Below are 11836 nucleotides of genomic sequence, written 5' to 3'. Positions count from 1 at the left end.
GGAAAAGTGAGAAATCCTGTGCAATGCAAAGTTTACTCAGACTTTTTACCACTTTACCTCCTTTAATTTCTGACATTAAGTTTCAAACAGACATAGGAGATACATACATACATACATATATATATATATATATAATGATTAAATGCTATCTCTGTTACTGAAGAGTGAAAAAGTTAAAATTACTAAAACATTTAAGATTCAAAAAATTCAGAAGCAATGGCAATGACTAACTAACTATACAAAGAATATGATACTGCTACAGTCCAACAAAAAGCACCAAAAGTTGCCATAACAATTAATTACACTTTCAACATAAAATTTAGAACTACTTAGCCACAGAAGCTCAAAATTAAAGCATACAGTAAAGTTCAACACTATTATGAAAATGTTTCCTTACATACCTCAGATGGCCCACTGCCCTGGTTCGTACTAGAGAAAGAAGAATATAATCATTCTGTTGACCTTGAAATCTGTCAACGGTTGTCACCTGAGGCAAAAAAAAAGGGGGAATATGGTATATTTTCAAAAGCAAAAACTCTAGAGAGATCATTTAAATAAAGTGCTAGAAATAAAAATCTTATCCTTAATCAATCCCAAAAGAACATGACTATATACTTGGAATTGAAAGAACAAGTTAATGAACACTATGAAATAAACCATGGTAACCAGATTCGGCTATGTCCCTATGTTATTCACACTTACAGCACTCATCTTTAACTCTGCAGATACCTAAGTAACTATTATATTTGTGGAATTAACAATCTTCCCCCTAGTAGACTACTCAGCTCCATGAAAGCAGGGACTGTTGTTCACCTAATTATATACCCGATATCCCAATTTGATGGCCAGCAACATTTTAAATGTACAATTTGATAAAATTTGACAATATATACTCCCAAATAACCACCACCACAATCAAAATTTCCATTACCTCAGTCCCTTTTGTCATCAAATCTGTATCCCCCAGCCCCAGGCAACCACTGATCAGCTTTCTGTCACTATAGATTATTTTGTTGCCAGTTCTAGAATTCCATAAAAATGGAATCATAAATTAGAAGTTCATACCTTTTTTACTGGTGAATAATATTCCACTGAACGAATATACTGAAATTTGTTTATTCATTCCCTTGTTCACGGAATTTGGGGTGTTTCTAGTTTAGGGCTATTTTGAATAAAGCTGCAGTGAATATTCATGTATAAATATTTTTGTGTAAATACGTTTTTATTGCTCTTGGATAAATATCTGGGAGTAAAATTGCTGGACTGTGTGGGTGTTTATAAGAAACTGTCAAACTGTTTTCCAAAGTTGCTGCACACACATTCACCAGCACTGTTACAGTTCCAGAGTTCTAGTTGCTCCACATCCTTGCCAACACTTGGTATACTGTCAATCTTTATAATTTTAGCCATTCTATTGGATGTGTAGTGGTACATCACTGTAGTTTTAATTGCATTTTCCCTGACAACTAGTGATGGTAAGCACTTTTTCATGTGCTTATTGTCCATTTGTATGCTGTCCAATTCATTTGCCAGTTCTGTACTGGGTTGTCTATATTTTACAATGACTTTTATAGAAGTTCATATAGTCTGGATATAGTCCTTTGCTCTTATGTGTGGATATTATACCTGGAAATTCTGTTGTCATCCTGACCATGTGGAGAGCTTGTCTGAAAACTGGGCTCACAGACTGAGGACAGCAGAGCAGAAAGATGAAACGAACCTTGGTCTTTCATGATATCATTGAGTCACACTGTTACCTAACCTGGAGCCACACTACTTTCATCTTCTTGTTATGAGAGAGAGTAACTTTCCTTATTGCTTAAGTTTTTCTGTTACTCATAAATAAAAGGACTCAGACACTGAGGTTCTTCTATTTCTAAACTTCCTATACTTCAAAGTTATTAGTTTCTCATTTTCACTCTCTATATCCCTTATGGAGTGTTCTACAGTGCCTGTTCCTCCCCATTCCTTTTAAGTTTGTCTCCACTTCTTTGATTTTGTTTTATTTTCTGCCAGTTCACATTTCATCCCTTTCTGGGTTCTTCAATTTCTCTGTTTTGTAGCCTTCTCTCACAGAAATGCGTACTTCATTAAGTATCTTAAAACTCATACCCAAATATGCATTCAAAATTTTCATCTGTTCTAGGCCAACATGTTTTCTGGAGTATGTTATCTTGTCAATTAGTTTGCTCGGATGCTCTTTCCCTCATTTATAAATTGAGCTTGTGCTAGTTTCCTTTTCTCCTCTATTTTACCACTGATTAGGCGTGTTTCTCAGATTAGCTATGCACAAGAGGTTAGGTTAGGGTGAGCAGAACTTTCTTGTAAAGGCTCAGTGATTTTACCAACAGATGGTTGTCTTTTTCACTGTTACTACAGAAACGGTGTATTTTTTTCAAATATAGCTCATCTGTAGTCTTCTTTGAATCAGTGTGGAACCAGGAAGGCTTCTGCTCACCCCAATACCCATATCCGTTGTTGAATAATAGGGATGTGGCTCTTATACTTCAAAGTATGCCACCACTTTCAGAAAGTGTGTTTTTGCTGGCACTTTCAAGACTGGTCCCCTAAATTCTCTTCCCATTTTTTCTTCTTGATCTTAGTCACATGTCCTCTCACTAAAAATGGAATTTCTTTTTTCTTCCTCCCATTTTTCTCTTACTTGTGGATGATTTCCAAGAAAAGGTAAAAGAGCTTTTATATAGCTATGTTCACAACCAAAGTCCTAATTGCATCATTACTAATACTATGTTTATATTTTGTTATTCTTTCTAATTTTTCAAACCTGTATTGACAAAATCAAGCACCTTCATTTTTATTTGCAATTACTCCATCGTATCACATAAAGAAGTATGAAAAAAAATCCTAGGGCTTCCCTGGTGGCGCAGTGGTTGACAGTCCGCCTGCCAATGCAGGGGACACGGGTTCGTGCCCTGGTCTGGGAAGATCCTACATGCCGCGGAGCGGCTGGGCCCGTGAGCCATGGCTGCTGAGCCTGCGCGTCCGGAGCCTGTGCCCCGCAACGGGAGAGGCCACAACAGTGAGAGGCCCGTGTGCCGCAAAAAAAAAAAAAAAAAAAAAAATCCTAAGGTCTGAATGTACTTTATGATTTTCCTTTATCCCCAAGAAAAAACACCTCCCTAAACACACACACAATAAGAAGCAGTACAAACTATACCTTTGTAAAACAAACAAAATAAAAAAATGCTACAATTCCTATTTCTACTATAAAGGACATAAATAGTTTCATTAGACATCATTTTACGAACAACAAGTTTCAGAAACGTTTATTTCTGATTACTGTCAACAAAAATCTTCAACGTGATAGTTGAGACAGACGTTCACAGCAAACCAATAACACTGTCAGATAGACTTGCCAGAGAATGATTTAGAGTTCCTATTATTTCATTTTCTCACATATTTTAAAAGGAGATAACAAAGAGACAAGGTAGAACAACATAAATAACTCATAATAAATATAAATCTTTCCATCTTGCCAACAACATGAATAAGAGAACGTATTATACTTGTAAAACTACCTTATTTGGTCTTCCAATCAAGGGATTGCTTCCGCATCGTCTATTGATGATATCACGAATAAGATGCTTTTGTCCATTATATGTTGTTAGAATGCTAATCTTGTCAGCAGGGTAACCAAGTAAGCACATGTACATAAAAAGTGCCACTACATATTCTGCCTCTCCAAGATTCTGTAATGAAAACATTAATCAGATTGGGTATTTATTTCCCTTTATAGAAAAAACAGTTAACTAGCACAATTTGTTCATTTATCACACCTCAAGAAGTGAACAGTTAATATCTTGGACAAGTGAATGCCTCTCATAAAACTGAGCAATAACTTATCCTAAATTAACAATGATAAATAAAAATAGAGTATGTGGTAATTACTTCCCTTTAACATTTGCAATATATTTGCAATACATGGAACAATCATAAAATAAAAGTCACCAACTTAAAGGCTTAATATTTCTGGGACCACAACAATCACAATACAGATCAATAATAACCTGTTACAGTGTATTGCAACTACAGTTATGGAAAGAAATATTAACATAAAGAAGCAAGGTAACTATCTTAGAAGCCAGTAGAAAATCCAGTCTAACATATACATCCAGCAGTACCGTAGTTGGCTCTCAATTTTTACACAATGTTTTTCCTTTTTCCTTCATACTTCTTAGTTTTTTTGTGTGTGCATTATGTTCGTTCTCTTACTAATGGTTGCCACCTCTACCAGACCACTTCAGATGGGAAGATGATGTGGTCTCAAATTGATCATTCTGGCCTGCTGTAACCTTAGAGGGTCTAGGTAAAGATGGATGGGAAGGAGTTTAAGACCAAGACTTAAATACACTACTTGAGAGTGAGAAAGCATACACAAGGCTGCTTAGTCCAGTTCAACAGAGGCTAAACTGAAAGTAACAGATGAGAGAAGCAAGTAAAATGAGAACATAAACATAACATGAAAATCAAGACAAGAAGCTGGATTTCATGTAAAGGCAACAGGAAAATTACAGGAAGACCTTCAGAAAAATCATTTGTATTCTGGTGACACACAGCTTCAGTTAACTCTTCATCTAAATTTTCTCGTTCTTTGGAAGACAGGAGCCCAATGACTGTGTAAATCTTTCCATTTTCTATATTGATAACAAACTACATTTATCTAAGCATCAGCTAATATAGATAAAAGAACAAATCTTTTGGTGCATATGCTGCCAGATCTTTTTGTAGAGATTATCTGTACATATTTCTATATGTATGTTTTGCTTTTTAAAAAGCAAAATGGGATACTATAGATACACTTTGCAAGCTGATTTTTTCATTAATATAGCATAAAAATTCTCCCTGTCAGTAAACCAAGTTATAATGTTACTCTTAGTGGCTATTCAGTATTATATGTAATAGGTAAATGTAATTAATCCCTACTGATAAGACATTTAGGTTGTTTCTCCTTTCAAAAATAATTTGCAATAAAAAAAAGATGTGATGAACATTTTAGCATATTAGTCTTTGCAAATTTGTCCATTTTTTTAAGGATAAATTCCTAGAAGTTAGAGTATTGCTTTTAATATATACTAACAATATGTTCACCAAATTACTTTCCTACGAGCATTGCATATTGCATGAATATAGTTTCCCAAACCTAACCCAACAGAGGTGAAAATATATTCCAGTGATTTATACTTGCTACAAATCTATATCTTTTTTCTGTGAATTGCATATTCTAGTCCTTATTGCATTTTTCTGTTGGGGAGTTGATTCTTTTATAAGTGATTTTAAAGAGTTCTATACACATCCAGACTTCAACCCATTGTTTTTTAAAGGCTGAAAATAAATTTTGCTATCAAGCAATATTTTTCTTTATGATTTTTGATTTTGGTAATGAGCTTAAAAAGGCCTTTCTTACCCCAACATTATATATTCATCATTATTTTCTTCTTTTTTAGTATGTTTATATAAGTTTCTTTTCTTTCGTGTATATATCTTTAATCCATCTGAAATGGAAATTTGTGTGTTGTGTCTGAGGTGGAGATCTAACTTTGCTTTATTTAATGGTTTGTCCAAGTGGTTCAGTAATACTGATTTAAGTAGTAATTCAGCCAGGAAAATGCAAAATAAACTTAAAAGTTTCCCATTTTTTCTTACCTGATAAAAGTAAGGATTAGGCTCAGATTCTCCAACTCCCTGAAAATCTTCAACATTAATGAGCTGGAAGTCATAAAGCAAGCCAGCATTTGCTGTACTAAACTCCGGCAAGAGCTGCACATGGGGTAAGTTTCCTAGATTCTTGTATCGCCAGTTGTAGAGGTTGCACAAGCTTTCAAAGACAAACCCCCCCCCAAAAACAGGAAATATTAGCATTGTAAATCCCCTTTTAATATATTTAAGAGGGTTTCTAAGGGATGGGCTCTTCCTGTTAATTTTCATATTATCCACATTGTGCTCTTCTTTTTAGCAATAATGCTTTTGCAACCTTTGTCTCCCTGTAAATAACCAAATCAGAAGATTGATGATATTATAAGAAATGATAGCTCCATTAAGTTCTCTGAGGTAAATGCTACCTTTATTCCTTAAGTAAAAACATCAGGGAAGAGTCTGCACAGTGAAAAAATTTTTGAGGTGACTATGAGAGGGGACCTGTACATTTTATGAAGTAAGAATTAGTGTGTTCTCCTCTTGTTCACCTCTAGCTTTAGATTTCAAAATGATATTAATCGTATATCTTTTGGGGGCATGACGAAAAGGGAGGTGACAGTGAAAAGAAGCTCTTAGTTTATAAGTCACTTAAATTAATCTCAATGAATAAAATGAAGGATATAATTTGGTCAATTCACACCCCATGCTGAAGGTAATAAAGGTACTTTCCAATTTGTAGATTTGTATCCAGGCAAGTTCCTGGATAACAGATAAGAGTCTATACAGAAGATGTTATCGAATACTTGGATCATCGAAATGATGTCCTTAAATAGAAATAATATCCCTAACATCCACCCTCCCTGCCCCCCATTGCCCTGTCTCCTTTACCTTGCTCTGGCCCTCCCTTGGGCATCGAGGTCCACAGTAGGAACTCCAACTCTGACAAAGCGAGTGAAGAGAGATTGCTCCATGTTTGAATACTTCTGAAAGGCCATGTTCTTAATGACTGGAGGTAACTGGTGATGATCACCAATCATAATCCAACGTTTTAGTCGGCTAAAACCATCCTGAGGATTCTAGAAATAAAAAGTGAGGAAATGGCAAAATATTCTAATATATTACCCTGTTAATCTCCAATTTATTGCACAAGATTCTTGCTATTCACAAGATGGCTTTAACAGCTTATTAATTCTTGCTCTTCCCCAGTTCCACAGAAAAGAATCTGGCAAATTTATAGAGCGACTTGTATGGGTACCACTGCTCTTGGCTGACAGTGTGTGAGGGAGGATGGAGGGATTGAGAGGCAAGCATGGAATTACCGTACTTTAACATGCAGGGTAACCCAAAGAGGTCTGGGAGACTTAAGTCATAATTAGGCAAAGGGTGCACAGAAAGAAACAGATGCCCAAGCAGGGAAATGGGAAGATGTCAAAGTAAATACCTTGTATCACAATTACGCCAAGAGCCAGTCTGAGAACCCCCCAAAGCAGTAGAAATTATACCTTCTTTAATTTCCTACACTAATACTTCAGTTTCCTACTCTACCTGTCTCCTTGTTCCTTGTAACATATTCTGATAAAATACAAGTCCCAAATAACTTGGCTTTATAAAACAACTTTCGGAACCCAATTTGTCTATAAATTAGAGTAGCCTCTATTCTTCAATTAGGAATTCCACATTTTGTTTTTTATGCTCCATAGTAAAGACTATTGTACAATAAGAAACCTTCTTAAACATCATTTATCTAAAAAAATTCAGGCACAAAATAAAGAAAAGCCATGTACCCAGGGATCAAAAACAATTCCAGAAACAACTCTAAATAAAAGAAATGAAAAAGAAGCTCATCTTCCCTCCAAACTGCCTAACAATGTAATTTTCTTGATTAAAATTACTAAGTCTTTTTAAAACTTAGAGATAAACTATGCATTTTTAAATAGTGCTCCCAAACAATACAAACTACTCAATAACCAGTGAATAGATTAAAGGAAGTTTACATGCTTAAAACAGAATACCAAACATAATGAAGTTAAGGAGAACACATAATCATAGCAATTAGCACCCCCAAACTGTGTAGTTTTCTGATGCTACCCCCCAGAATTCTTAAAACTCTACTTTTTTAAAATAAATTTATTTTTGGCTGTGTTGGGTCTTCGTTGCTGCATGCGGGCTTTCTCTAGTTGCACTTGCAGCAAGCAGGGGCTACTCTTCGTTGTGGTGTGCGGGCTTCTCATCGCGGTGGCTTCTCTCGTTGCAGAGCACGGGCTCTAGGCGCACGGGCTCTAAGCGCATGGGCTTCAGTAGTTGTGCCACACAGGCTTAGTTGCTCCGTGGCATGTGGGATCTTCCTGGAGCAGGGCTCGAACCCACGTCCCCTGCATTGGCAGGGGGATTCTTAACCACTGCGCCACCAGGGAAGCCCAAAACTCTACTTTCTTTGTCTCAATCTCAGTATCTTACCTGTAGAAGAAGAGGTATAAAAGTTTCTATCTCCAGAATCTGAGCAGCCTCTTCCATTAAAATGTTGTCATACTGAGAAAGGGAGAAAAAAGAAAGCTTGTCAGAAAGAGAGCTTCAAAGCCAAACAGCTACCACCATGACCGTAATAAGCATCCCCAAACCCCTCAAATAATTCAGATCAAAATAACAACAAATTATTCAAACAGAAAGTTCATGATCTTCTTTACCATTATGCTACCGCTTCTCCAATTCAAGTCTTTAACTTTAAGGAAGTGCCCTAAACATACAACTCGACATTAAGGAAGCCTCGTTTATCATTTCTGGGATTGAGATTATCAATTTAGTTATTTTCAGTTCAGTTTTGAAGTTCTATATAAGCAAGAATCAACCTATGATTATATATGAGGTCATTTCCATTGGTACTCTTATCCCAGGTAGTATTTTGCAGTAATTTTTTTCCCTTATGAATCCTCTTCGGCACTCAACAATCTCCTTTTGTTCCCCACCCCCGGCATTCAATCCATCACCAAAGCATGTCAATTTTACCTTCAAAACTCCCTCTAGAATCTATTCGTTTTTCTACATTTCTACTACCACCACCACTCTAATCCAAGCTGCTACTCTGACTACTGCCAGCAATCTCTATACTAGTCCCTCTCCTTCCTGTCTTGCCTCCCCTAAACCACTCATATAACAAGTCATCACATCACGTCACCTGGTTTCTAACCCTTCATTGGTTTCCATCTGTCCTAGGAAAAAAGGACCCTTAATGTGGACTGTAAGAGATGTGTTAACTAGGGCCTGTATTCAATCTGGCCCCTGCCTTCCTCTCATACTTTACATGTCACCTTCCTCCCTACTCACTAAGCTTCAACTACACTGACCTATTTCATTTTCTCAGAAATGGCAAAACCACTCATGCCTCAGGCCCTCTGAACATGCTATTTTCTCTTCACTTTTTTGTCTGCTTGGCTTTCTCATTTTTAAAGTATCAGCTTAAAACCCACTTTATCCAGGCCTTCTCTGACCTCTCAATCTAAAACGGGTTTCACAGTACTCTGTGCCTTTGTCTCACGGCACATCACAATTTATAATTCTACCTGTATATTTATGTACTTGTTTGATGCCTGAATCTTCCCTCTAGCCCAGTTTCCAGGAATGTTAGGCCCTGCACATTTGTAAAATAATGAAAAGTCAAGTCTTTCTCCAACCTAAGGAAATTTCATTCTTTCTTTCATGTACCTCCTCTTCTATGTGCCCAATTTTCTTCTAGATTTATTCTCAACAGGTTTTATCTTTTCCCTTCCACTTCTAATTCTGACTGGTACTTATGATAGTAAGATATCCTATTCCTTGTTTTATTGGTAAAGTACTTTCTTTGAGACTTTCACTAAGTACAATTAGAGTTCCTTTGGTTTTCTATTTTCAAAATTTTCTCCCCTTATTTTGTTTTCCAAGGAAGTGGAAGGTAGGGGGAGCATATTTGCTCTTAATACTTAATTAACTCTTTTAAACTAACTGTGTTCATATATCCTCTAATTTCTGTGCTACTCATTTTACCAAAATATGCTTATATTTGTTCAAAACTGGTAGCTGAGCTGGATTTCCACTGTACATGATAAAGTTAAGGTTCAGTTCTGCACTGTTTCTATCGAAACTACCTGAAAGTTTTAGGCATGTGGATGGGTGTCTTCTCTAGCTCTATCTAATGCTAAATTCCCCTATTACAATGATTAATTAGGCCATCCTGGTAGGAACCTAGGAGAAGGAGGGGTTCAAAAAGCCATGTTTTCTCAGAAGTTCCCACATGGACTCTGAAGGTGATAGACACAATATGGAAAACAGAGTGGGAACGGCTCAAAGATGACAGCTTAAAGAGCCTCTTTCCTGAGAAATAATTCTGCAAATCGAATGTGATTTAACTTATAAAAACATATCTATAAAAAAATAAAATAATAAAAATTCTCTGTACCGGATACATTTCATAAGTAACTAACACCCTAGAATATTTACTGAGAAGCTAGCTGTCTTTGCTTAAACTTGGATGATTAATGAATAAGTTTTATGGGAATTTACTGTGGCTCTGTTTTGAAAATTAAAAAATTATTTCTAATTAAAAAAAACATATCTATAGATTCTGTTAAAAAGGAGATTTTAATCATAAAGCAAACTTATGATACAACTATACTGGGTGTTTTAAGGAAGGAAAAGAGTACACAAATGTGCTTGCATGTCTCCTTGGGGACAGCACAGAATCAAAACATATGCCTAATGGAAATTTAACATTCTTTATTGATATAAATGCAAGGACAAAGGAAATACTAGAAGAGTTGAAAGATTAATTAGAGAGTAACAGGGGAGTAGGGGACTGCCGTTTTTTAACGTTAAGTAGAGCTACAAAGTTTTTAAGCTCTTACATCAGATGCATGTGTTAGTTTGATAAAAATAACACTTCAAAATTAAAAATATAAAAGATGTAAGGGATACTATCAGCATTCATGTTAACTATCTTTAGATGTATATAGCACAATGTAAGAAAATGATCAATGGAAATGTGATAAGCTGCAAGTAATGTTTTGTAGAATATGCATGTGAACAGCTGCATGAAAGCATAAAATGCTCTATTTTAGACTGCATCATTTCCCTGTATTATTAAACTGCTCTAATTTAATATCAATCCAAAGTATATTTTATGTGTCAGCCCCAAGAAAAAAATATTTAGGTGAAAAATTCTCACTAATTTGCAAAAGGCAAGTTCACACCACTAGGTAAGTTCACACTACCTTTTAATAAATTATCATATTTGTCCTACCTTGCAACTGAGGAAACTTTCATCCAAGATAACAATAATTCTATCACCTTGAATTTATTTAGCACTTATCTTCCAGTGAGCTCATAACATTTAAAAATTGTCAGTTATTTTCATCAACAACAAATGCTTTTGCTAACTTTAAATTCAAACCAGTACACAAACACTATAACTAATGACAGATAAAACAGTTGCAGGGAAGTTAAACTGATGTGCATTAAAATCACAGTTTAGTCAGTATCAATAGCTAAGTCACAAAGTGTCTGCAAATTCAAATTTACTGCTCAATTATTACATTCCATTTCAACTGAGTAACAAGTAACAGGCTGTCCTGCCCTTTAGCTCTCCAGTCCTTATCTTAAGATGAAGTCATTTAAATATCTCCTTTGACAGTATAAATAACTGTATTACACATACTCACATAGACAGCTTTTTATTTACTGAATGAACAAATAACTGGGAATGGATGTGTGCTTAAAAGGTAAACAAGTGTGCAGATTTCTAATAGGTGAAAAACGTTGTCAAATATTATTTGTATAAAGCTTTTACTTCTGTTTGGAGATTTTTTTTAACATAGTGAAAATAAATTAATGTACCTTAACAAGTATTAGAAGTTAGTTAGACAATCATGTGGTTATAATGTTACTTAAAGGACATATGTCTGGTAACTAAATTTAGAAAAATTAGATTTAGAGTTTACTAATCATATAAATATGGGACATTATCATCACTTTTAAAAGAGACATTTTAAAGTAATTTATAAATGCAAACTTCAGTGAGAAGCAGATGCCCAAGGGAAATGGCTAGTGAAGGGAAGGGGAGGGGAAGGGAGGGGAGGGGAGAGGAGGGGAGGGGAGGTCACCTCTTGTTTATCCTGAGCAGTCTTAAAGGGGAGCAGGGTCTCTCTGCCTGACG

General features: G+C 35.6%; 1 protein-coding gene across 1 annotated transcript in view; it reads right to left on the bottom strand.

The window, feature by feature from the left end:
• AQR (aquarius intron-binding spliceosomal factor) overlaps positions 1-11836 on the bottom strand; it is a 103415-nt gene that overhangs the window by 11378 nt on the left and 80201 nt on the right. Inside the window, exons 28-32 of the mRNA XM_007462507.1 lie at positions 8113-8184; positions 6544-6731; positions 5665-5836; positions 3540-3710; positions 402-487 (exon numbers count right to left, since the gene is read on the bottom strand). Of these exons, the coding sequence (XP_007462569.1) occupies positions 402-487; positions 3540-3710; positions 5665-5836; positions 6544-6731; positions 8113-8184 (689 nt within the window). The remainder of the gene's footprint in view (positions 1-401; positions 488-3539; positions 3711-5664; positions 5837-6543; positions 6732-8112; positions 8185-11836) is intronic.

This window comes from Lipotes vexillifer, unplaced genomic scaffold (genome assembly GCF_000442215.2).
Source record: "Lipotes vexillifer unplaced genomic scaffold, Lipotes_vexillifer_v1.1 scaffold164, whole genome shotgun sequence".
In the NCBI taxonomy this organism is placed as follows: domain Eukaryota; kingdom Metazoa; phylum Chordata; class Mammalia; order Artiodactyla; family Lipotidae; genus Lipotes; species Lipotes vexillifer.
This window is presented reverse-complemented; position numbering and strand designations above follow the sequence as displayed.